The sequence below is a fragment of the Terrapene carolina genome, unplaced genomic scaffold, assembly GCF_002925995.2.
Source record: "Terrapene carolina triunguis isolate 2854851 unplaced genomic scaffold, T_m_triunguis-2.0 Scaffold374, whole genome shotgun sequence".
NCBI lineage: Eukaryota > Metazoa > Chordata > Testudines > Emydidae > Terrapene > Terrapene triunguis.
In genome coordinates, this window is record NW_020664725.1 from 6165152 (window position 1) to 6191625 (window position 26474).

General features: G+C 42.9%; 1 protein-coding gene across 2 annotated transcripts in view; it reads left to right on the forward strand.

Moving 5' to 3' along the window:
• Positions 1-25454, forward strand: part of PRDM10 (PR/SET domain 10) — a 71805-nt gene extending 46351 nt beyond the window's left edge. For both annotated transcript variants that reach the window (XM_024209616.2, XM_024209615.2), the window contains 11 exons: positions 6054-6401; positions 8365-8520; positions 10351-10530; positions 11679-11789; positions 12987-13187; positions 14097-14240; positions 18217-18387; positions 20863-21003; positions 21255-21414; positions 22373-22485; positions 24696-25454. In XM_024209616.2, coding sequence (XP_024065384.2) covers positions 6054-6401; positions 8365-8520; positions 10351-10530; positions 11679-11789; positions 12987-13187; positions 14097-14240; positions 18217-18387; positions 20863-21003; positions 21255-21414; positions 22373-22485; positions 24696-24932 — 1962 coding nt within the window. In that variant the 3' untranslated portion in view covers positions 24933-25454. The remainder of the gene's footprint in view (positions 1-6053; positions 6402-8364; positions 8521-10350; positions 10531-11678; positions 11790-12986; positions 13188-14096; positions 14241-18216; positions 18388-20862; positions 21004-21254; positions 21415-22372; positions 22486-24695) is intronic.
• Positions 25455-26474: the final 1020 nt, after the last annotated feature.

A 26474-nucleotide genomic window follows, 5' to 3' on the forward strand; every position in this document is an offset into this window, starting at 1 on the left:
CTAAATATCTAGTTTTCCAGTGAATTAGCATTTCTTGTAATGACTATTAACAGGTATTGTGGTAATAAGCTCCATAGTAATGCCTCTAAATAAATAGTTTTTAAAAATGCAGCACTCGGTTGTTGATAAATATATTTCAACAGCTACCACCACTTGTGCTGGACTCCCAAACGTTCATTGTTGAAACTTTTGGGGGTAAAATCCTGGACCCATTCAAGTCAAATGGGAGTTTTGTCATTGAGCCAGGATTTCACCCTGGGTTCTTTAGCAATAATTAAAGAGACACTGGTCAACATAAAACTAATTTATAAACAAAATATCCCTTATCTATGTTACTAATAACAACTACAGATATTACAAGCGGGATAATTTAAAAAATCAGTTATACTTTTACTATTTGCTGTTTACTTACTTTGAATGTAAATGCAAAATATTAGGGATTTATTTATATTTTAAAATGTGCTTAGCAAATATCTTTAAGCATACTTACATAAATAACACATTCATTAAATAACAAAATAACATACAAAAATTATGCACATCACTCAGTTTTGGCTGAGACTAGTCTGGTCAATATCACTTAAGTTTCCAGTCAGTTTCACTTTTCTGGTTCTCATGGCACTAGCACCTTACTGCAGTGTTTGAGTTTATAACATAGTGAAAGGGGAATGTTTAAATTCAAAACTAAATGGAAAACAAACAAGCAACCCCCCCAACCAACCACAAAACCAACAACAACTAGAGAAACATATGTACTGATAATAGGTTTTGTAAATCCCCTTACTTTTTTCAAACTCTAAAGTATGGGTTTTTAACTAGTTGACAATAGTGCTTTAATTAACAAACTATCTCCAGAGCAGATCTGGCATAGTCATGATGTAATTATACATATAGGGTAGTATACAGGAAGTGCCATGCAGGATCAGGCACAGGGTCCAGCTAGTCCAGTATTCTGTCTCAAATACAATATGAGTACCAGAAGTGTCAGAAGAAGGTGTAAAAATCCCACAGATGTGAGACAATCTGCCCCTACATTAGGTCTCATCCTGATTTCTAATAATTAAAGATTGGCTTACACCCAGCTCCATTAAACCATACGAAAAGGAAACAGGATGGATCCTGGAATTGGTAGCTGGGAATCAGAACCTTTCCCTCTTCTTGATCATCTATTCAAATTTGATGACCTTCTTGGTCATCAAACCTGATCAGAAGAAACTGGAGAAGGGACTCGTCACCATCTTATAGCTGCTTTTTGGCCTGCGTGAAATGGGTCTCAGTCCAGTTCCCAGTGAACAGGTGTTTACATCATTATTGGCCCACATTGATTGCCTCTGCTGAGACATTCATGAATATAAGGGGAGAATAATCTGAATCAAGATGCAGTGGGCTGCTCTGAGAGTGGAATTTTGTTCTGAAATTAAAGCCAAGCCTGACTGCTTTTCTAAAAGGCTTTGTTCATTTCAGTTCTCAGTCACATCTTACATACTATCCCATCAAGGAAGAGCCTCATTGGCAGTGGGTGAGGAATCTGAATGATGTAGCTATCTATAAAATAAAATCCAACAAAAGATATTTCCTCCCCCACCTTCTAGCTATCTATGGTTTTCTTTAACTGCGGGTAGATCTTTTGTAACACTGTACAACCATGCAGAGTGTGGCTTCATTGTTTCAAATTCTGCAATTCATTACACTTAGAGTTGAAAAAGGAAAAGGACAGAAGTGATAAGAAAAGAAATATGATTTTTAAACTTCTAAGAGATAAACAGAGGAGAGTATAAAAGTCTCCAAAAGCCTGTTTATAGATCCTCATCTGGGGTAATGAGCATAGCCTCTTTGACATCAGTGGAGCTATGGCAGCTTATTCTGGGTGAGGATCCGGCCTTCTGTTTTGCCACTGTGATAAAGTATTTGGGTTAAATACGTTAAGAAACAGTATTGGAGGAGATAGAAATTTGAATTGCATCTGTCTAGATTGTTTGACTTCCTGGTAAATCCCTGTCATTAGCAGAAAATTATGCATTTTTTTATTTCAAAGCACAAGTAAATTGTTATACAAACAATAGAAACATGTAAACCCAAGATTATGGGGCAGATTGTATCACTGTGTAAGTGCACATAGGGAGTTACACCTACTTACTCTAGGAGTGAATTTGGCCCAGTGTTTCTTAAGAGAAATGGTTTTTTTAGCTGTTAGAGGTGGGGACTGTGAGTCAGCACTTCTGGGTTCTGTTTCTGCCTTTGTGTGACTTTGGGCAAATCACCTCACCTTTCTTTGCCTCGGTTCCTCCATCTGTAAAGGGGAGATAACAACACCTCCCAGGGACACTGTGAGGCGTAATTTCTCATATTTGCAAAGTGCCTTGAGATCCTTGGCTAAAAAGGGGAACAAAGAGGACCCCAGGGAATTACAGACGAGTAGGCCTAAATTTGATACCTAGAAAGATACTGGAACAAATTAGTAAACATTCAGTGTCTAACCACCTGGAGGATAAGAGGATTATAAGGAATAGCCAGCATGGATTTGTCAAGAACAAATTCCAAACCAACCTATTTTCCTTCTTTGACAGGGTTACTGGCCTAGTGGAAGCAGTGATATATCTTGATTTTTAGTAAGGCTTTTGACACAGTCCGACATAACATTCTCATAAGCAAACTAGGGAAAGTGGTGTATATGAAATTACTAGAAGGTGGGTGCACAACTGGTTGAAAGATCGTACTCAAAGAGTAGTTATCAATGGTTCGCTGACAAACTGAGAGGGTTTGTCTGATTTGGTCCCTCAGGGGTCAGTCCTGTGTCTGGTACTGTTCAATATTTTCATGAATGACTTGGATAATGAAGTGGAGAGTATCTTATAAAATTTGCAGACGACACCAAGCTGGGAGGCGTTGCAAGCACTTTGGAGGACAGGATCAGAATTCAAAATGACTGTGACAAATTGCAGAATTGATCTGAAATCAACAAGATGATGAAATTCAGTAAAAACAAGTGCAAAGTACTTCACTTAGAAAGGAAAATGCATAATGGCAAAATGGGGAAAAACTGGCTAGGTGGTACTACTGCTGAATCTGGGGGTTATAGTGCATCACAAATTGAATATGAATATGAATCAACAATGTGATGCAGTTGCAAAAAAGGCTATTATCATTCTGGGGGGTGTTTTTAGGAGTGTTGCATGTAAGGCACTGGAGGTAATTGTCCTGCTCTACTCGGCACTGGTGAGGCCTCCCCTGAAGCATTGTGTCCAGCTCTGAGTGCAACACTAGGAAAGATGTGGACAAATTGGAGAGAGTCCAGAGGACAGCAACAAAAATGATAAAAGGTTTAGAAAAGCTGACCTTGGAGGAAAATTAAAAAAAACGGGGCATGTTTAGTCTTGAGAAAAGAAGACTGAGGGAGGACCTCATAACAGTCTTCAAATATGTTAAGGGCTGTTATAAAGAGAACGGTGATCAATTGTTCTCCATGCCTACTGAAGGTAGGACAAGAGGTAATGGGCTTAATCTGCAGCAAGGGAGATTTAGGTTAGAATTAGGAAAAACTTTCTAACTACAAGGGTAGTTAAGCTCTGGAATAAGGTTCCAAGGAAGGCTGTGGAATCCCCAGCACTTGAGGATTTTAAGGACAGTTTGGACAAACACGTGACAGGGATGGTCTAGGGTTATTTGGTCTCTGCCTCAGTGTAGGGGGCTGGACTTGATGACTTCTTGAGGTCCCTTCCAGCCCAATATGTCAATAATTCTATGAAAAGTGCTGTAGGATTTTGAGGTATTATTGTGTCTTAAAATAAAGACCAACCACCCCAAAATTTGACTCAGTAACAGAGTAACATGCCCCCAGTATAAGAGTATCAGAGGGGTAGCCGTGTTAGTCTGGATCTGTAAAAAGCGACAAGAGTCCTGTGGCACCTTATAGACTAACAGACGTATTGGAGCATAAGGTGCCACAGGACTCAGTCGCTTTTTACAGTATAAGAGTGACTCCCAACTCCAGTGAAGTCCATTATAAGGCACTCGGGATTTCAGCTAAATTAATCACTGGTGTCGCTGAACATTCCAAAATCTTCTGATTGTGACTAGAAATTTTCCTTATGTCATGGGATGGTGTCTGAGATTACATGGGAAAAGGGAAATGTGTGTGTGTGTGTGTGTATATATATATATATATATATATATATATATAGTGTTTTGTCATTTTCTATAAACAGTTGCTGTTACGTTTCGCTTTTACTAGAAAGAGTGGACGGTTTCCTCCTTTACAGTTTAGACAGTGACGAGAACCATTCAGATTCTCTTCATGTGTCTGTAGCCCAGTACTCCAGAATAACTTCCGAGGTGCCTTCTAATTCTGACAGAGCAGCTTTGAACCCTGCTTCATCAGTATCTGCTGTTTGACACTGACTCAAGAGTAGCAACGCATGCCAGCCAAGAAGTCCCATAAATAAAGGAGAGTAGAGATGGTTTCAACCAGGGAATTTTGTTCTCTAAGACTCTGTTTACTCTAAAGCATGCTAATAACGAGCATGTTCAAACACAGTAACTAGCAGCATTCTAGCCTTGTTTCCCTGACTAGCATGGATGTGGATTAAAAAAAACAAAAATCAGAGAAGCTGAGTGGAAAGGAGACAACAGTAAACACTGGAAGGGAGATCCTGTCTTGAAAGAGTGTAAAAATTCCTTAGATTTCAATAGCACCGCGAGAGAAATTGCTGAATCCCCAGACCATTTCAGTCCTCTGCACTGTAATATGGGATTTCATATTTGTCAATGTAGTCTGCTCCCATATGCACTGCCAGCCAGCATAAAAAGTCCCTGGCCACTACTGAAATGCAGGCCCACTGGGCAACCAACTATTTCCACAGGTTGCAAGTCCAACTGTGACTGCTCCTACAGCAGCCAGAGCAGGGATCAGGAGCTGAGCAGGGCTTCGCTGGATTTGTCTAATCTAGAAAGCAGGAGAAGGAAAGAAACAGCAGTTGTTAAATGTTATAGGAAAACTAGATCAAAGGAAAACAGACACTGAAAGGGGGCGAGAGAGAGAGAAGAAAAGATATACGGTAGAAAGAGAGAACGAAAGAAAGAGAAATGGAGTGAAGGAAAAGGGAAAGAGAAGGAAGAACAATAGCAGGAGATACATAGTAAGTTAATTTAAAAATATATTTTTAATAGAGTTTAATGTCTAAACATTGTAATGAATAAAAATGCAATTAATGCTTGATTAGATATAATCAAATACCTTTGATTGGCCCACAAAATTCTACCAAAGCTCTTACCAGAACTCTGTATGTGTTTCTCTGTGAGTGTGTTCACTTCTCTACTTCACTCACAAACACACACACACTGTGCGTTTAAGGGTAGAATTGTGTGGGTTCCCCACAAGATATTACGTGTTGCTCTTGAAGCTGCCTATCTGGCCCTGCTGTAATGTTTTTAAAACTCCCATTCCTCTTTTTTAATAATACTGAGAAGGTTTAGGTTAGCACAGAGATCCACTTGATCCAGCGTTATTAGTTTGGGGCCATGCTAAACCACTGCTGCAGATCTCTCTGATGCTCCTTGATGCAGAAACCGACCCCCCAAAAGGCTGCAGATTCCCAGAGGCTCTGCTAACAGACAATGCGTATGAGTAATTGGGAGATGCCTCAATGTGGTGGCTAATCTACAAATATAAATACCCAGAGCCTTGTCCTGAGAGATCAGCTACAGATGTCCAACACCTCTCAGGCTCAAGCCCACCCTGGAGAGGGAAGAGTGAGTTTATGTTACAGAAAAATTATGTGTCAAAATGTGTTTAGAGCAGGGTACGGGGACTCAGGACTCCTGAGTTCTGTTCCTGGCTCTGCTACAGTCTCACTGTGTGACCTTAGGCAAGTCTTGTAACCGCTCTCTGCCTCAGTTTCTCCATCTGTAGAATGGAGATAATACATTTCTACCTCAAAGGAGTTTTTGAGATTTAACTGCTCAATATCTGGGCTCACTTAAATTTGACAATACTTGTATGTAAAGTCTGTATGTGATAATAAACACTGATCTTCTTTCTTGGGTGTGTCTTTCAGAATGCAGCTCTTCAGCATCTGTTCATCCGAAAGTCCTTCCGTCCCTTCAAATGCCTGCAGTGTGGGAAGGCGTTCCGGGAAAAGGACAAGCTGGATCAGCACCTGCGATTCCATGGGCGGGAGGGGAACTGCCCTCTGACCTGCGACATCTGCAATAAGGGTTTTATCAACAGCGGTGCTCTGGAGAGTCACATGAAGTTCCACTTGGACCAGAAAACATATTCCTGTATTTTCTGTCCTGAGTCTTTTGACCGCTTGGACCTGCTCAAAGATCACGTGGCAATCCACGTCAATGATGGCTATTTCACCTGCCCTACCTGTAAAAAGCGCTTTCCCGATTTTATCCAGGTGAGTGCCGTGCTGACCAGAAGCAATGGCTTCCAGGTCTTTGGCATGTGTAATGCTTCTCAGTACTGTTTCCATTCAGGCCAGCTTATGCTGTAAGTCTGTATGCTCTTACAAGCTAAGCAGGATCGATTTATGGATGGGAAAACTGACAGCATTGCAGGAAGTGGTAACGTTCATTTTGTAGATGGCACTTTTCCCTTTCGGTCAGTAGTGATCCAATACCCCAGCATGGTGTAGTGTGGTTGGTGCAGTCTTTTGGACAACATGAAACAGAATTCTTGATCGTACAGGGTTGTTTGAGATGCATGGCACAACAGGTTTTTCCCTCTTGCTGGATGCAGCAGACATCAGAATGTACACTTGTCCCTAACTACTAAACTTAGATATTAAAATGCGTTATATATTTAAAATCCCATGGCCTTTTTTGCAAGAGTAATGCTGTTGACTCCAGGGCAGTAATTCAGAGCATTTCAGTATGTTCTGCTTCCATAAATTCCTCCTGTAGGTTCAGTTGAATATATTCCTCTTCATTTCCACATTTCATACAAGTAGCTGCGTTTGAGTTGTGGGTGATGTAACCCCTTTGTGCAATTTGTGGGGTCCTCTAAGATGAAAGACATTACAGAAATTTTAGAGGACTGTTTTCTTGCTTGGTGAGAAAAATGTAAACCTACCTTACATACATTCATTACACTTAACATGAATAAAGAAAATGACATATATCTCACTAAGGTACCATGACCGGAGACCAAACACGGAAATCCAGTTTCAAGTCAAGTGATACATCCCGGAACTGATAGGTATTATCCAAAAGTTCAAAGAAGAAAAGACGGGGGGGATTATTAATAAACCCCTCCACCCCAAAATAATCCAGCCTCTGTTAACATGGAGCAGAAAGGAAATAACAAGCTAATTACCTAAGCTATGACCATCTCCCCCATCGATTTTCCAGTTAAACTGATCTAGTAATGGAAGGGTTCCCAAATTCTTTCCACTTTTTCATATGCGGCTGTATGAATAATTAAGTCTAGTCACTCTGGGAATTAATCATCAGAAATCATGGTCTACTTCCCTGAGTAATTATTGTTGAGCAGATACAGATACCAAGTGGCTCCATGGTGCAGGAGGAAAATAAGGATTGCGTCAAAGATCCTGTTCTTTTCAGTGCTGGGATTTGGAATTCCAAGCCTTAATAGCTGTTTTATTAAAGATCTTGCTGTGCACCTGATGAGGCAAAGACATTCCTAAAACATGCAAAGGAAACTGCATGCAGGAAGGTGTTCAAAATGAACTGCTCCCTATGTTCCATGCATACTGTAACTGCCACCTAATTCTTTCTGATCAAAAGGAATTAATCTATGTTCTCAGATTTCCTTCAAATGAAAGAAATAGAGGGAATGAGCATCAGCTAACCATGTAACTCGAAGATGTTGGTCTAGTAAAACCATTGCCACTACATCAGCCATCCTTTTTTATTGTCTTTAAAATGCCCAATCATGCAATTGCAGGTGCCTTCAAGAATCATTCCTAGGGAGATCAGAGTGTCCATGCAGATCTGTAACAAAGATTACGAGGATTCATTCATTATGCTGTTAGCATCTGTTAAGCTATTATCAGGACCCCAAGTATTCTGGTAAACCACGTCTTTCACACTGAAGAATTGAGATTTCCCTAGAACAGACTAGAGAACTCTTAAAAACTCTTCCCATCTCCACATCTCCCAGATATGCAAGAGAATAGGATTCCAAAGCACCACTAGGGAATTGTTTTGTCTAATGTGTTCTTGGAAACTGTTATTCAAGGCTGTTCAGTTTCTTGTGCTGATGGATTCTATCCAAAGAACAGAGCTTCAGTAGTAACCAAGTCTCCCCCTAGTGTTGCTAAGAGCTGCTGCGACGGTTCCGTGGTCTGTTTGCTCCGTATCTTGAGTGCCCTGAGTTTTCTCTGTGGTCTTCACTGCCAGGTGAAGAAGCATGTGCGCAGCTTCCACTCGGAAAAGATTTACCAGTGTACGGAATGTGACAAGGCTTTCTGCCGTCCCGACAAGCTGCGGCTCCACATGCTGCGACACTCGGACCGCAAGGACTTCCTGTGCTCCACCTGTGGCAAGCAGTTCAAGGTAACATATCTAATGGGCTGTGGTGTTCCCAAAGCGATACCGGAACAGCATTTTCTCCCTCCTTTGTCAGCAAGATTGTCCTCCCAGAAACAGAAACAATCAGCACCTGTAGACACGCTAGATTTGCATGCAGATTGCATGCACCGATCCATGCAGTGTGTGTGCTGCAGCATATGTTTTTGAATTACTCTCTCTGTCCTGAGCAAACAATTCAGCTCTTGCTTATAATAAGCTTGTTAACACCAACGGGCAGGTCCATCCTCCTTCCATCCACTGGTAGAGTCAGTTTGTTGCATAGCGTTAGTGCAAAGTGCCACCAACATTGTGCTTCCCATTACTTGGTTTAGGAAATCTTTTTTACTGAGATCAATGGACTAATATCCCAGACAAGCCACGAGAAATAAGTTCTAAGAAGTGGCTATGGACATCTGATCCTAAAATTACAACTCTAAGTACAGAATAGACGGAATTTAACTGCTGTAGAGAATTTTAAAGGGACAGTATGAAACTGAACTGGACCAAAGGGGAGCAAAAATCTAATAAACACATGTGAGAGATTTCTGGTAAGATCCACACTACAATAATGTTGTAAGTTTGGTTACCACAGCATGAAACTATAAGATGCTTCAGCCTCTGAAAAGTTAAGAAGAGTAGCAAAATGTGATCATAACATCAAACTAGAAGGACAAATGAAACAATGGCATTCATGCTGCCTAGGGAAAGGGTTATTTTAGAGGAAAAGTGACGGAAATACTCTGTTTATGGGAGGAAGTATTGTGTAATGGGCTGTGCCCAAGAGTTGAGACTCCAGGCTTCCATTACCAGCTGTGATCTTGGCTTATTGTGCGGCGTTGGGCAGGTCACTTTAATCTCTCTAGGCTTCAGTTTCCCCATCTGTAAAATGGGTGTAATAATATAAAACCTATGATACCTCAGAAGGATAACAATGCCTGTAAAGCATTTTGAGATGACAGCAGCTGCTGCAAAAGTGCAAAATGTTACTACATTGTTATAATTATAAAGCCTTTCACAGCATGGATAACATCAGCCCTAGTAGCTATTGTTACCATAATGCAGAATGCAGGACAAAGGTGCATAAATGGAAACGGTTGGGTGGAAAAAATGTACAACAGTGGGCCACCTAGTGAGATCATTTTTAAGTAGGACTCCCACTGAAGTCAGGAAGATAAGTAAAAATGGATACATGTGCATCTTTGCATTGAACAGAGCGAACTGCAGCTGCCCTCTGTATTTTCCCCTTATGTTTTGCATGTGTTTGTGAAAAGTGCCATAATTCAGCCCTGAGACCTCTACCCAGATACAGCCGGTGGAGGTGCAAGCCTCGTCTCTGCCTTTGAGGGACTATTTCTAGAGGTTGCGGGGGAGTGGGGTAGGCTTGGTCTCTGCAGCTTAGTCAGCAGTTGGGCTCTGCCATCAAGGGTTACATTTCGTGCCAACTTGTAGTCATGGGAACCCTTTGCCACTGAGAACTAGACTGAGACCCACCAGCTCATCTCTCAGAGACCAATGAACTAGCATTAGACAGGTAACAGCTTTCAGTGCCTGCCAACCATAAACTTAGAAATGAAAGGTGTTCTGTAGCTTCTTACTGATCCAGTTCTCCAGTCAGCTTCTTTAATAATGAAGGTGCAGCCCACAGAAGCAAAAGTTCCCAGCATACCATGCTCCATCCATATCTTAGCAGCCTGCTCCACATTGGAGATGACAGTTCCAAGAATGGACCTCTCTATGGTATGTTTTGGCCACCCCTTTAACAAACAAATGCTATAAAATTGATTTTTCTTCCTCTCTGACTGTTGTCCTAAACAGAGGAAAGACAAGCTCCGGGAGCACATGCAAAGGATGCATAATCCAGAAAGAGAAGCTAAGAAAGCTGATCGAATCAGCCGCTCTAAAACCTTCAAGCCTCGGATAGCTTCCACCGACTACGAGAGCTTCATGTTCAAGTGCCGACTGTGCATGATGGGCTTCCGGAGGAGAGGCATGTTGGTTAGTGTCCTGATGCTCTTGAGATCTCTGCCTATGAACTTTTGTCAATTAGGAATGATTTACTACATAAGTATTTAGCTTTAGTGAATAATAAAGAAATGCCTACAGATTTCAGGTGATTAGAACAGAGGAATGCTGAGAAAGAACTGCAGGAATTGTAGTTCTTACAAAGGATCCTCTTTTTGTTTCTTTCCTTTCTTTTTGGCCTATCCCCATGGTATATAAGCATTGTGATGTATAATACATCCATCATAGTGCTATCTGGGCACCAAGTTTGAGATTAGTAACACAATTGCATAGTCCAGATGGGACAGGGAGGCTCCACCGCTCAGTTTCCAGACGTTCCTCTATTATTTACTAGGAAGTTTGTTTTATTCCTCTGTCCCCCACTACTATTTCTCTCTCTTTTCTCTTTTTTTTTCTCCTTCCTGTGAGGGACCTCACCAGCCTTTGCCACTGAGGGAAAGCTTGTGCAAACACATCTGTATTGCACGCCACAGGGGCTCAGGGTGATTGTGATCTCTGCTAATAAAGAGTTACATAGCCAAGGGGCTTCTGATGAGGACACCTTGCTCCCAGCCCTGGAGAGTTTGATCCTCTTCTCATCTTATGTGGATCAGGCATGCACATTCTAGTATCTGCCCCACAAGAAATAAAATGCCACTTCGGGAAACAGTCCCTGTGAGATTAGTGGGGAAGGATGCTCAGTGCATTGGGAACCTTGTTACACACACAAACTGTAGTGCTGCCTGGAGCCAGCAAATTCTGGAGTAATGCGAAAAATCAGTCTGAATCAGACCCCCGCCTGGGTTTTCCATGGCACTGGCTCAAACAAAATTAAACTAGTGTGTATCAGGACCATTCACCAAAGGAAATTTGTGTGAGTATTTTTGCTTTTTCCAATAGCAAGTCTTTCAGCCATAGAAACTGGAAATGGGATGCAGGGTGACTAGGTTCACCTCCAGTAACTGACCACAAATGAATGTGAACCCCAGTGCCATCAGATGGGTGGGGGCGCTGCTGGTTAGCAACGTTTTGGTGGGGCACTGCACTGGGGAATCCATACTCCCCGTGACCAAGAGAAGAGTCCATTGTTTAGCTTCCAGCTGTAATATATTCTTTTATTCTGATTTGCTTCTTTCTCTTAGGTGAATCATTTATCAAAGAGACATCCAGACATGAAAATTGAGGAGGTGCCAGAGCTAACATTGCCCATCATCAAACCCAACAGAGATTACTTCTGTCAGTACTGTGATAAGGTATGTAAGGAAGTCACCAATCAAAGCAACGAGGAGTCCGGTGGCACTTTAAAGACTAACAAATTTATTTGGGCATCAGCTTTCGTGGGTAAAAACCCACTTCTTCGGATGCGTGGAGTGAAAATTACAGATACAGGCATAGATATACTTGCACATGAAGAGAAGGGAGTTATCTTACAAGTGGAGAACCAGTGTTGACAAGGCCAATTCAGTCAGGGTGGATGTGGTCCACTCCCAATAATTGATGAGGAGGTGTCAATACCAAGAGAGGGAAAATTGCTTTTGTAGTGGGCCAGCCACTCCCAGTCCCTAATCGAGCCCAAATTAATGGTGTTAAGTTTGCAAATGAATTGTAGCTCTGCAATTTCTAATTAGGGGGTTGCACACTTTGTAGCTTCTGTAGGCTCAGCTTGTTTCACACACCACAAGCTCCTTGCACTGTTGGAGCCCACGAGACTAAAGGTCTGGTTTTCAGAGGTGCCACGAACCCGCAGTTTCTTTTGACTTCAGTTGGAGCTGTGGGTGCTCAGCACTTGTAAAAGGGAATTAGGCACCTATTTACCTTGAAGGATCTGGACCTAAGACTTTTTATTGTGTGCTATCCACTTCTTAGCCACATTCCAGTGATTCCCAGTGTTCTGTGTAGCCTGCAGCTTCTTCTCCTTTACCTTTGGTGGGTGCGTGCTTTTTCTGAGTATAACCCACTCATTGACCTGTTTCTGATATGAACTTTTATTTATTCTGGAAAAGTTGCACCAACTTTTCTTGCCTCCATCATGTGATTCACTGATGCCTCCTATCTGTGGTTTAGAAGAGCATCCCACTCCTTGCTGAATGTTTCTTTAGTTTTGTTTTGCTTGCTTCCTTTTTAGATTATTATAAAAGGTTACTTTGTTGTTTTTCTCTAACTGTAGCTCCTATGATGTGTCTAAAGAAACTAGACTCAAAACAGACTTGCTGATCCCTTATAGTTTATTAAAGACCCAGTGATGCTTGAGCAACAGTAGAGATGTTAATCCTAGTAGCCTAGGCAAATTCCAATTCCAGTGATTACATTCTGCCTCCCATGACATTTCCCCTTTGAATGTCAGTTGAACAGGGGTTTCCTCCTCAATTCCTGACCTAAGTAGTTGTGTAGTGCTGGGTTTCTGTGCAGTGTGAAGTAGGCTGCTTTCATTCAAAAATTTTGACCCATAGGTGTACAAGAGTGCCAGCAAACGCAAAGCCCATATTCTGAAGAACCATCCCGGTGCTGAGCTACCTCCGAGTATCCGGAAACTGCGCCCAGCGGGACCGGGAGAGCCAGACCCCATGCTGAGTACTCACACCCAGCTCACGGGCACAATAGCCACTCCACCAGTCTGTTGTCCTCACTGTTCCAAACAGTACAGCAGTAAGGTACTGTGAGTGTCTCCTTGCCTCAGAACAGAGCCCCTCCCTAGTGACGTTGTTCCACCACAGCTCTTGCATTGGTCAATCGAGGGGTTCAGCCCTTTCATCATGAATCAGACAACAGATTTCAAGCTAACTGAGTACTAACAATGTGAACACAGTTTACTTGATTTACAAAGAAAGGAAGTGTTTAGTGGTTAGATTAGGGAACTGGTTGTCAGGATTCCTGGGTTCTATTCCAAGCTCTGCCATTGATTTGCTGTGTGATGTTGGGTAAGTTGCTTTATCTGCCTGGTTGTCAGGGCTTGTCTATATGTGGAAATTGACCAGAATAGCTATTGTGGAATAAGCTCTTATAGAATACCTTCCCATGTAGACACTTTTATTACAGAATAAAAGTGTTTACACAGAGTGTTATTCCAGAATAGTTATAGCACTTTAAATTCAGACCCTACCATATTCCAGAAACACATCCCTAAGCCAAAGGAGATAATACTTATGCCCTTCCTGGGTACATGAGTTTAAAAGAGTGGTTTTTTTCCTTTTTCAGGGTTGAGGTACCCAAATTCAGGGCCACTTCTGTGAATTTTGTCCATAGATTTTTCAAAACTGTCCCCTTAGGTTTCTTTTGATGGTCTTTTTTTATGAGATGGGTAGTAAAGAGAGGAAGGAGGGAGTCAGAGACAGAAGAGACTTTCTGCTCTCTTCTGAATGAATACTCAAAACATTTGACTGTGCGGGGGAGATTGGTCCATGGGGCCATGAAGTTTGAGAGGCAAAAGCTCATCGTCAGGCAAGTCTAATTAATATGAACTCCATGGTCTTTGTGTTTTCTCACTGGGGACCTGAGCATCGCATGGGCTGAGGAATCTCACTGGCCAACTCCCTAACCCTCTTCTCTGCACCCCTCCACAGACCAAGATGGTACAACACATTCGCAAGAAGCACCCTGAGTTTGCTCAGCTCCCTAACACGATACACACGCCCTTGGCAGCAGCCGTCATCAGTTCCACCCCTGCAGTTTTAACCACTGACAGCACTACTGGAGAGACTGTTGTGGTAAGAATGCAAAGGATGGTAAATCAGGCCATCTGAGTGAAACAGTCAAGATATCCTAGATTATAATTATTATTAGCATTTGCTTGGCTCCCATCACTTTGGTATTACAAGGCTTATGTTGAGACATTCCCATAGATCACTTCTGTATATGAATCTATGCACTTTACTGTTGTTCCTCTAGAGGTTCTGTATTTCCCTGTTTGAAGATCTAAAGATTTGCCCATTAGCCTTACCCCCATCCTCTCCTGTCCTCACTCCCCATGTGTTATGGACACCAGATGGTATTTTCAAAAGCACCTAAGTGATTTAGGAGCACAAGTGCCAGTGAAAGTTGATGGCACTTGTGCTCCTAAATCACTTTAGCGCCTTGGAAAATCTCATGTTCCATCCTAATGGCCGAGGACTGGATTAAACTCCCTTTAGTGCTAGTCAAACCCACCCCTTAGTCATTTGGGTGGGGTGTTATTTGAGTGATCTGAGCTCCCTCCATCACCACTGGTGAAGCGTGCTGCCTCCACAACACTCCCAACTCCCAAGGCAGCGATTGGCAGAGACCAGAAAATTGTTCTAGTCTCCCCTGAATGGCAAAGGACCAAACTCCTGCAAAATTTTAAAAATGTCATCCACACTTTAAACTTTATTTCAAGACTGTTCACTGAAACTGTAAATAACCATGACCAGAGTGTGCTTGAGAGAGGGCAAACTCATCCATAATTATTATTATTATTTATATTACCATAGCACTTAGGGGCCATAGTCAGAGACCCAGAACCCTATTGTGCTAGGCACTGTACTAACAGAAAATGTCCCTGATGCTTCTGGCTTGATACATCGGATTAGCCAAGTGTTAATTGTTTCTTCATGTTTAGTAAATACAATAGCACAGAGCAGCACTGCTTCACTTAGATAGGTAGGATAGCTGGAATATATTTGGAGAAAAGATTATTCAACCTGGAAACACAGACCAGGCTCCTGAAAGGACAAAATTTCTACTTCTATAAAGAATAATTCTGAGCTTGTGGATACAATTTTTTGTTTATTTATTTATTGTTTATTCTAATATGATAACACCTAAAAATACCAAACAGGATCTGGGCCTGTTGTGCTCAATGGCTGTATAAACACAAAGCAAAGAGCAGTTTTCAGCTTCGTTACAATGTCACATTCTAGTATTTGGGCATTTAAATCTGCATTAAGATGTGTAAATTGTGCACTTATGTGCCTAACTGAAGTGCCCATATGCTGGAATAGGACTTTCTAGATAGAGCTCTTGATGCACGCGTTTGCTCCAATACTTGAATAAAAATGCTACAACCACAAGGAGCAGAACTTCCTCTTTATTTTTGTGTCACCTTAAAATACTATTGTAGAAATCATTTTCTGGTTGACAGGGCTGGTACAAGCAGAGAAAAACGAACAGCCACTTTGCATCCTGCTCTTTGGGGGAATATGAATCCCAGGCAAGATCTGTAACTCATGCAGCAGCCTTATCTGCTTCTTCAGCAGCTGGACCAGATGGGGAATAAACTCATCTCTGGCTGCCTAGGACCCTCTCTTGCTTGGCTGTCCTGTAGATCATAAGGATGGCACTTACCATTCAGTTCAGTTATACCAACAGGAAGGTTTTCAGAATGTTCCAAAGACAAACGGTTACATTTCCCAGCTGTGAATCCAGATCTCTTTTTGGCTTGTGAATGAAGATAGTAACAGTGTGATGTTGGCATGTGGATTTCTCTGCACATGGCTGAGTGAGAGTAAGGCTGAATTAAGCGGGGCGCTGAGGATCGCCAAAGATAGGTCCTGTAGCTGGGACTGGCTGGCACTAAGTTTGGAACCCACTAGCCCAGGTAGCAAGAGTCAGTGTAGAGCTTCAGCCTTTGATTCCTGAGCCAGAGGCTGTTTAGATTCTGCACACGTGATCAGCATTACTTGATCTAAAGCAGAATGGGCACAATGCCAGTCACAGAGGCACTCTCCACAGTGCCAGGCAGCATGAGGAATATTGACTACCGCGTTGGAAGTTTCTGAATTCCCCTGCTTCCCTTCCATGCAGAGGGAAGAATGAAACTCTTGGGTCCCTCGGCCTATTGCAAGGCAAGAATTAAATCCTTGCACTCCAACAGCTAGGGAAGAGAAACGGGAGATGGAACCCTTGTTCCCAGGAGCCAGGGGGTGGAAAAGTGTAGAGATGTGATGACAGTCTTGTGAAACTACATCTGTACAAAATAGCAAGACTACTGGCAAACACTAAATGGATTAAAAACTGGCTAACTGATAGGTCTCAAAATGTAACTGTAAATGGAGAATTGTCATTGATCAGGTCTGTTTCCAGTGGTGTCCCACAGGGATTGGTTCTTGGCCCTACACTATTTAACATCTTTATCAATGACCTGAAAAAAAAACATAAAATCATCACTGATAAAGTTTGCAGATGACACTAAAATTGAGGCAGTGGTAAATAATGAAGAGGATAGGTCAATGTTTCAGCGTGACCTAGATGCTTGGTAAACAGGGCACAAGCACACAATATGTGTTTTAATTTGGCTAAGTGTAAATGTATACATCTGGGAACAAAGAATATAGTGCAGGCTGTTTTAACGGGATGGGGAACTCTGTCTTGGGAAGCAGTGCCTCTAAAAAGATTTGAGGGATAAATTAGCTGAACATGAGCTCCCAGTGTGATGCTGTGGCCAAAAGAGCTCATGCAAACCTGGGATGCATAAACAGGGGACTCTTGAATAGGAGTAGAGATGTTATTTTGCCTCCGTATTTGGCACTGATGTGACTGCTGCTGGAATCCTGTGTCCAGTTCTGGTGCCCACAATTGAAGAAGGATGTTGATAAATTGGAGAGGGTTCAGAGGAGAGCCAAGAGAATGATTAAAGGACTGGGAAATATGCATTATAATGATAGACTCCAAGAGCTCGTATGCAGCGTTGCTGTAGCCGTGTTGGTCCCAAGATATTAGAGAGAGACAAGGTGAGTGAGATAATATCTTTAATTGGACACTTCTGTTGCTCAGAGAGACAAGCTTTCGAGTTACACAGAGCTCTTCTTCAGCTCTGTGTAAGCTTGAAAGCTTGTCTCGCTCACCAATAGAAGTTGGCCCAATAAAAGATATTCCCTCACCCACCTTGTCTCTCAAAGAGTTCTATTTAGCTTAACAAAGAGAAGGTTAAGGGGTGACTTGATCACAGTCTGTAAGTAGCTGCATGGGGAACAATAGTTAATAACGGGCTGTTCAATCTAGCAGGGAAAGGCATAACACAATCCAGTGGGGCTGGGGGTTGAAGCTAGACAAATTCAGACTGGAAATAAGGCATAAACAGTGAGAATCATTAACCATTTGAACAATGTATCAAGGGTCATGGTGGATTCTCCATCATGGGAAATTTTTAAATCAACACTGGATGTTTTTCTAAGAGAGCTGCTCTAAGAATTATTCTGGGGCAGGTCTCGGGCCTGTGTTAGACGGGAGATCAGACTAGATGATCCCAGTGGTCCCTTCTGGCCTTAGACTCTATGAACCTATGAACTGTTCTCTCACATTTACTCACCAGCATGACACAGCCATTGCAGCCCCATCACAAGATGTGATTATTTTGTGGTTGTCTGAAATGTCGGTCTTTGGCAAGGTGGCCCACCAGCAATTAAAAGCTGAGCACAGCTGCATCGAGTAACAGGAGAGTAACTCTAAACCTGGGAGAGAATGCAGTTCCTTCCTGTATGCCTTGTCCCTGCCAGTGGTAAGGAAAGAGAGTGAGCATGAAAATATGGGTCCCCCACGATGCAGAACAGAGCATTCCCACTGGCCTGATTGCTGACAGAATCTCATTAAGTGGAGCTCCATACACAGTAAACTCTTCTAAATTACTGACTAAGCTTCAGTGATTTAGGTTAGGTTAAGTACAAACGTGCAAAGTATTCAGTCCAAGAGATAATATTGCATGATGCACTGTGTGCCTGTCTTCCTCAGACAACAGATCTGCTGACGCAAGCAATGACAGAACTGTCCCAGACCCTGACGACAGACTATCGAACCCCACAGGGAGATTATCAGCGAATCCAGTACATCCCTGTGTCACAATCTACAGCTGGCCTGCAGCAGCCCCAGCACATACAGCTGCAGGTTGTGCAAGTGGCCCAGGTAGGTAATCTACTGAGGCTGTATCTTATATCTCTCCCCAAGCCTAAGTGACACCAGTTTTGAAGACTTTAAAAAAAATGTTGTGATGGTGAAAGGTTTTGGGTAGGTATCACCTGGAGACTGAAGCTCGAGCTAAATTGCTGGTGCTGCTCCAGGGGCTGCCCCTCAGGAATTGACAAAGTGGGTCAGTGGGTGACCCACTTCTGCAGTTGGGAGGAGCAATTTGAACTCCCCCCCCCCAGAGACCTGGAGCCAAAATCTGAACGTTTGGAAAGTGTTTGCTTTCCCCATGTATTCACTCTTAGGGTATTCGTCCTCTGTGACCTTCAGTAACCCCCTTAAAAATAAATATAGAGGGTAATGGGATTAGTGGAGCTGGGGAAATGTATTTCAGGCAGCTTTGCACAACCAGAGCAGCTCCTTTAAACCCTTCAGCCTCTGATTGCTTGGGTGGATCTGAAAGCGTCAAGCAGCTTATATTTGAGCCTGAAATGGGGAGCTGTTTCCTGTCCCTTTGTTGCTCATTTTTAGCAATGCTGCACCCCTTGTTAACGATGGCCTAAATACTGGAACCATTTGACATGAATTTATGAAGTTTTAATGATTCAGCTGCTGAGATTCTGGTGCCTGCAGCTTTGAACTGATTTTAACAAGGTGTGATGTCTCTAATTAAATTACTATAATTAAGCAGAAGTTGGTGCCTCTAAGGGCTTGGCTACACTTGCGAGTTACAGCACAATAAAGGACCCCGGGTGCCCTAGCTCACTACCCGTCCACACTGGCAAGGCATGTAGAGCGCTCTGACTCCGCGGCTACAGCGGTCCTGGTACTCCACCTCGGCAAGTGGAATAACGTTTGCTGCGCCCCCATTGGAGCGCCGCAGTGCCAGCGTGGACGAGTTGTTGCATTACTGCGCTCTGATCAGCCTGCGGAAACATCCCATAATCCCCGTAAGTCAAGTGGCCACTCTTCTCATTGTTTTGAACTCGCTGTAGGAATGCGGATATGCCGTTTGAAAGCTCCGTTTCTGACAGCCGGCTGCTTATCTACTCCAAGACAGATAAGTGTGCTCCGAGACAGATTAGTGTGGAATGCTGTGTGTGAGAGAGAGAGGCGAGGGGCGGGGGGGGTCTGCTGCTGTCTGAACTTACAAGACAGCATGCTGACATGCTCTCAGCCCCCCACATACACACAACACACTCCCTGTCACACTCCACACCACCCCCCCCATTTGAAAAGCACGTTGCAGTCACTTGCATGCTGGGATAGCTGCCCATAATGCATTGCTCCCAATGCCGCTGCAAGTGCCGCAAATGTGGCCACACCAGTGTGCAAGCAGCTGTCAGTGTGGACAGACTGCAGCGCTTTCCTACTGCGCTCTCCGAAGGCGGGTTTAACTCACAGAGCTCTACATCTGCAAGTTTAGCCATGCCCTAAGAGTCTTTAATAGGTAAGACACTGGAAACTTCATTTTTCTTTCCCCTAACATAGATCTGTATCTAATCAGAGCATGGATATGCAGTTCTGGAATGTATGAACACAAACATTTACAGAGAGGAAGGATGGTCCAGTAGTTAGGGCACTAGTCTAGGACTTGGGAGTCCAAGTCCCTGATCTGCCACGGACTCCTGTGTAATCTTGGGCAGATCACTTAGCCCTGGTCTACACTACAGAGCTAGTAAGGCAGCTTATGTCTACCTAACTCTGTAAGCATCTACACTAAAATGTAGCTCCCACCCATGTAACTTGCCCACTACACCGACTGGATAACTCCACGTCCACGAGAGGTGTAGCGCTTAGGCGTAGTTAAATCGACATAGTGTCAGTGTAGACACTGCGTTGCTTACATTGACTGGCGCTGCCTGTCAGAAGCCGTCCCACAATGCCCACACTGACAGTTAAATCTTTGCAAGTGCTCCTGGTGAGGACGCGCACCGCCAGCATAAGGAGCGTAGTGTAGACATGCAAAAGCAATTGAATTACTGTGGTGGCTGTACGTTGACCTAACTTAGGTCGACTTAATTTTGAAATGTTGACTTGCCCTTAGTCTCTTTGTGCCTGGGATCCCCATCTGTACAGTGAACTTCCCTACCTCACAGGGGTGTTGTGAGAATAAATACATTAAAGATTGTGAGGCACTCAGATGCTATGGTAATTGGCACCATATAAATCGATAGATTTAATAATTAGAGAATTGTCTCTTTGTGCCACTAAATTGCTCATTTACCTTCCATTATGATGCAATTTTTAGCCCTGTTTACAAGTTAGCAACAACCCTGTTGTAATGCAGGCTACTGATCACTCCAAGTGTTGCTTATTGTTTAATATTTGTATTATGATAGTGCCCAGAGGTCCCCATCAGGATCCCCATCAGGATCATGGCCCCATAGCTCTAGGTACTATGCAAACAGAAAGGTGGACACAGTCCCTGCCCTAGGGAGTTTACAGTTCACAGCTCTGCTTTGATTTTCCCAGGCTACCTCACCTCACCAGTCCCAGCATTCCACGGTGGACGTTGGACAGCTGCATGACCCCCAGACGTACACCCAGCATGCCATCCAGGTGCAGCATATCCAGGTCACAGAGCCAGCCCCAACAACTCAATCGTCATCACAGGTATCCCATGCTTTCAATGCAAAGAGCATTCTCCGCTGGAGTTTTATACAGCCCTATGCAGCTGATGCTCTGTCCGTAGGACTCACATTGTTTCCCATTATTCACGTAGCTGAAGTTGCGTAACTTACATCGACCCCCCCCCCAGTGTAGACCAGACCTAAGAGGAATGTACCTCCAGCAGTACAAATGCGTGTAATCCATATCCTGCTGGCAGATAAATAATTATGTCTATTTTCATGGTGTTGTTCTAGGTGGGAACTCAGCCCTCATCACAACAGTCTCAGCAGGAACTCAGCCCCTCCCAAATGCAAACGACGACATCAGCACCAAGCCAAACTCTCCAGCAACAGCAAGGGTCCTCAGTCCAGCACACATATCTACCCAGCACATGGAACTCATTTCGTAGCTACCGTAAGTATCAGAAATGGGAGAAGGTCAGCAATCCCATTAACTCCCTTTGGGACTGGATTCAAGTCTCTTAGCCCCTTCTCCTCCATTTCCCCAGCTGTAAAATGGGAAGTGAAACACTTCCCTACTTCACAGAGGATTGGGAGGATTCATTAGTTAATGTTCATTAAGCACTTTGAAGGGGAACAGGGCTATATAAATACAAACTATTATTATTGGACTTTCCCCTTTCCAGGCTGGAGTCACATCCTTGTGTTTTAAGTGGTCTGTTTTAGCAGGCTGGTTTCTCTTTTCCAAGGGGAGTGCATTTGGCAAGAATAAGTCTGCCTTGGAGAATGGATTGTTTAAATTCAGAGGAAAGCCCTAACGCATTCCGAAAAGGCTCATTTAAGAGAGGGTGACACAAAATGGACTTTTCACAACTGATGTCAAGTACCTTCCTGTGCAACTCTGGCCAGCAACCCTCTATGAATCCTGGAGCAACACATCCTTGAGGAATACTTCCATATATGGCAACAACGGGATATGATGGCTGTGGACTAAAGAGATCCTGAGATGGTGTCAGTTGGTGTAGCTCCACTGAAGTCAATAGGGCTATGCTGATTTTCACCACCTGAGGATCCGGCCCTAAGTATCTGATTCTTTTTTCCACGCGAGCTCAAACTTTGCCCAGATGAAGGCTGTGTTGATAACTCACCAGAAGCCCAACACTTAAATTGTACGACCTGGCGTCAGTTGCTGCCTAATCTTACAGCCCTTGGAGACTGGGTGCCAGCATGCAACTTCCATCTTCATTTAAGCAGCCGCACTGCATTTCATGCTGAAACTTGTACTCTTTGCCAGTCAGCCTTACCTCTGCATTAAAATGGGGATAGTCACAGGCCCCATTGTAGCACTCCCAGGCTTTATCCATACTAACCTCTGAGAGTCTTTAACTGTATTTCTCGATCCTCTCTTCTAGCATCAGAAATTCAGATGATGACCATCCCACAGGGTCAGTATGTGATCGCAGAGACCGCGGTAGGCACTCCTGTCACCACAGTGAACACAGGGCAAGTGAAAGCGGTCACCCAGGTAAGCAGAAGGATGGCAGTCTTTGTTCTGGGAGGATGAATTAGACATAAAGCTCTCGGTCTGAACACATTAAAGAAACACCAAAAGAAATGTCAGGGGGACACAAAGTAGGAAACGTGGTGGTGTCATACCAAGGCTACGTGTAAAGGTGTTTTCTGAAGTTACGTGCCTTACAACTGATAAAAACGGAATGTGTGTGTAAGTGACAGAGAGAGAGAACTGTATGATCTAAAAGATCACAGGCCTTCTGCAACACTTGTACAAAGTACCCTACTGGGGCAGTGTCCATAGCTACGCTTGCAGCCCTTAGTTACATAACATGCTGGGACTCAGGAGGCCCAAGGCTGAGGAGCAATGTGGCATTGTTCTTTAGGGTCCAGGAGGCAAGAAAGGATCTATTTGGTGGGAAGGTGTCAGTCATCTACTTCAAGGGAAAACACAGTTAATTATTTATGCAGTACCACAATCCCTATGAGGTGGGGTAGCAGGGTGATCTGCTGCAGAGCTAGGGAGCAGCAAGCCCTGGCCTAAGGAGAAGCCCAGCAGGTAGGAGCTGGGAATCAAAGCCAATCATTAGCTGCTGCTTAGTTGGATATGCTGATCACCCTGCTACACACAAGTGAAAATGAAGAACCCTGTACTAAAGCATTTACAGTCTGATGCCACCGTGTGGCTGACATTTACTCGTATGAGTGGCTTTACATGAGCAAATAGTTCCACTTAGCTCATCAAACTGAGTCCAGTAGGACTATTCCCTTGCATAAATGATTGCAGGATCAGGGCCCAAATTAGTAGTATTGATTAGTTATAATACTTCAGATAGGTAAATATTTATTAAGGCCGGCTACAGACAGAAATGAATTTTCAAAACAGTTTTTAGAAACTTTTGTCATTGTTAAACTCTTTGCATAACTGAATGGTGTGAACGGACTCAGTGAAAGCTGCCATGATGCTCATATTGTCTAGCAGGAGATCGAACATAGTGATCTAGGATACAGAAAATGCAGCTCCCACTGGAATGTATGGCAAACTAGGAGACTTTCAGAGTTATTGTAAAGTGAGTTAGTTATTTTAATTTTTTGCATGGGTGGGTTAATTATACAGTTGGTTTTAGCCAATGTTAAATTAACCCTTTTTTTATAAAAAGAACAGGAGTACTTGTGGCACGTTAGAGACTAACACATTTATTTGACCATAAGCTTTCGTGGGCTACAGCCCACTTCATTGGATGCATACAGTGGAAAATACAGTAGGAAGATATATATATACACAGAGAACATGAAACAATGGGTGTTACCATACACACTATAAGGAGACAAGTATCAGAGAGGTAGCCGTGTTAGTCTGGATCTGTAAAAAGCAACAGAGAGTCCTATGGCACCTTTAAGACTAACAGATGTATTGGAGCATAAGCTTTCGTGGGTGCGAGCGTCTGACGAAGTGGGTATTCATCCACGAAAGCTTATGCTCCAATACATCTGTTAGTCTTAAAGGTGCCATAGGACTCTCTGTTACTATAAGGAGAGTGATCAGTTAAGGTGAGCTATTATCAGCAGGAGAGAAAAAGAACTGTTTGTAGTGGTAATGAAAATGGCCCATCTCCAGCAATTGACACAAAATAAAACTATTTCCCCATGCTTCTCCCTCCCCCCTTCCCCCCTTACAGTTCCTCACATCTTCTTATCAATTGCTGGAAATGGGCCATTTTCATTACCACTACAAACAGTTCTTTTTCTCTCCTGCGGATAATAGCTCACCTTAACTGATCACTCTCCTTATAGTGTGTATGGTAACTCCCATTGTTTCATGTTCTCTGTGTATATATATATCTTCCTACTGTATTTTCCACTGCATGCATCCAATGAAGTGGGCTGTAGCCCATGAAAGCTTATGCTCAAATAAATTTGTTAGTCTCTCAGGTGCCACAAGTACTCCTGTTCTTTTTGCGAATACAGACTAACACGGCTGCAACTCTGAAACCTTTTTTTATAGTAGTTAAATGAGCCTTACAACTTTGAAAGTATCCTGTTTGTGGTTTTATTCTGTAAATGTTTGAATGCAATACAGTTTAATTTTACAATCGCTCATTCATATAGACAATATCCCCCAGTGCTGAGACAGAAAAGTTGTAATAAGAAGGTGTGAGTGAAAGATGGCTATTCAGGTGGTCTGAAACATCACTGTAACTTGTGCTTCTACTCTCTGTGCAGACCCATTATGTGATATCTGAAGGTCAACCCGATCTGGATGTAAAACAGAACTCTTCACTCTCCAGTGGGGTGCAGGTGGGTGTGTCTCAGCCATCAGCACACTGTGACGCCTTGGAATCACAAACAACCAATCAACAGCAAACCACGCAGTACATCATCACTACAACCACCAATGGCAATGGGGGCAGTGAAGTGCACATCACTAAACCAAGAACTTTCTCCGCAGAGCATGAATGAAGAAATCCCATTGTGTCACCTGACTTTAAGGACAACCTCTCCCCCAAAACATCTGAGTGTCCTGGAGCTCATTATGTTTTAAAGTATTCATTCACATAACTTCAGCTAGAAGCTTGGAGCTCTTGCTGATGCTTTATAAGGGGGTTTAGGTCACAGCAACAACTAAAAAAATACCCTCAAAACCCTTTGGGAATGGTGCCATCTTATGCAAATCTTTAAGGAAAAGGAAAAAATGAGAAACGGAAACTGTGCTTGCCCAGAACTTTACTTTTTGGCATGTCTGATGACCCTTATTTTTCCTTTGTGAAAGTATCACAGTATACAACATTTATTATAAAGGTGGGGGAAAATACTTGCCAAACAAATAGCTAACGGCAGATTATGCCCCATTTACATTTCTACCATCTACAGTTAAACAAAAAGACATCCTATAAATTGCCTGTGGTATTCGCTGTATGTCAGAACTGCTCCCTGTGTGTTTATTTTTAAATGGCCAAGGAAGAGGGGAATATACCAGCTAGATAAAGAGCAGACCGCCTGGAAAGAAGGAGCAGCAGCAAATCGGTGATTCCTTGTGTGCGCGTGAGTGTGAGAGGGACAGATGTAACAATGAAGCTGTGAAACTGTGCAGAAGCAGTCAATTAAATTATTATTTTAGCAACCTTTTAGAACTGTTTACATACTGTCTGCGCTGCCCTGCCAAGAAGTTCTGGGGAGAAGGAAAGATGCAGTCTTGAAACCTCAGTGTTTGGAATTGAAATCCTAATAGCACATGACGGTAACACTGAGCCTATACTGTGTTTCCCCTACACTCACAGGGAACTCTTCTTTTCCCTTGTAAACCAATAAAAGGCTCAGTAATGTTTGAACCTCTATAGTAGCTTTGTGCTGTGACCCCTAATGATGGTTGTATGAAGAGAGAATGGGGGGAGGGAGTTTAAAGAAATTGATTTTTTTTTTTTAAACTTTTCGTTGGTAGTTTTAAAGTAAAAAGGCACTCCAACTCTGTGCCTTACAATTGCTGTTTGAAACTCACTTTAACCTGCAATGTCAGAAGAGAACCTTTGTAACCTGCTCCCTGTGTACACACTTTTTGCAGCTGTGGTATACTTATCTCTAGGGCTGCCTCAAAATTTAATTTCTTTTCCCCGTGAAGGTTGAATGGAAAGTTGGTTGCTCTGATAAAGTTGGTTGCTCTGATTTTCCATGTACCTTGTGGTGCAATTCCTATGGACTGTTTCATAAAATGACCAGCCTTGGACTCAGGAAACACAAAAAAAGAATGCTAGTGGACCACTATTATAGGACAATGAAAGCCATCTCAAAGGATTGCTTGATCTGGCAGACCTGGTCTTTTATAGAGCTTGTGTTATAGTTTGGGACCAGGAGACAGGGAAGCTGTGTCTTTAAAGCAGTTTATTTTTTCTTACATTGCTCCCCTTTAAGGGTCTGTTTGTTTGTTTTTAAACCAAGGGGAAGGGGGTAATTTTTACTCCGGTACTTAGGAGAATATCACCACAGCTCCACTGACTGTTGATGGGA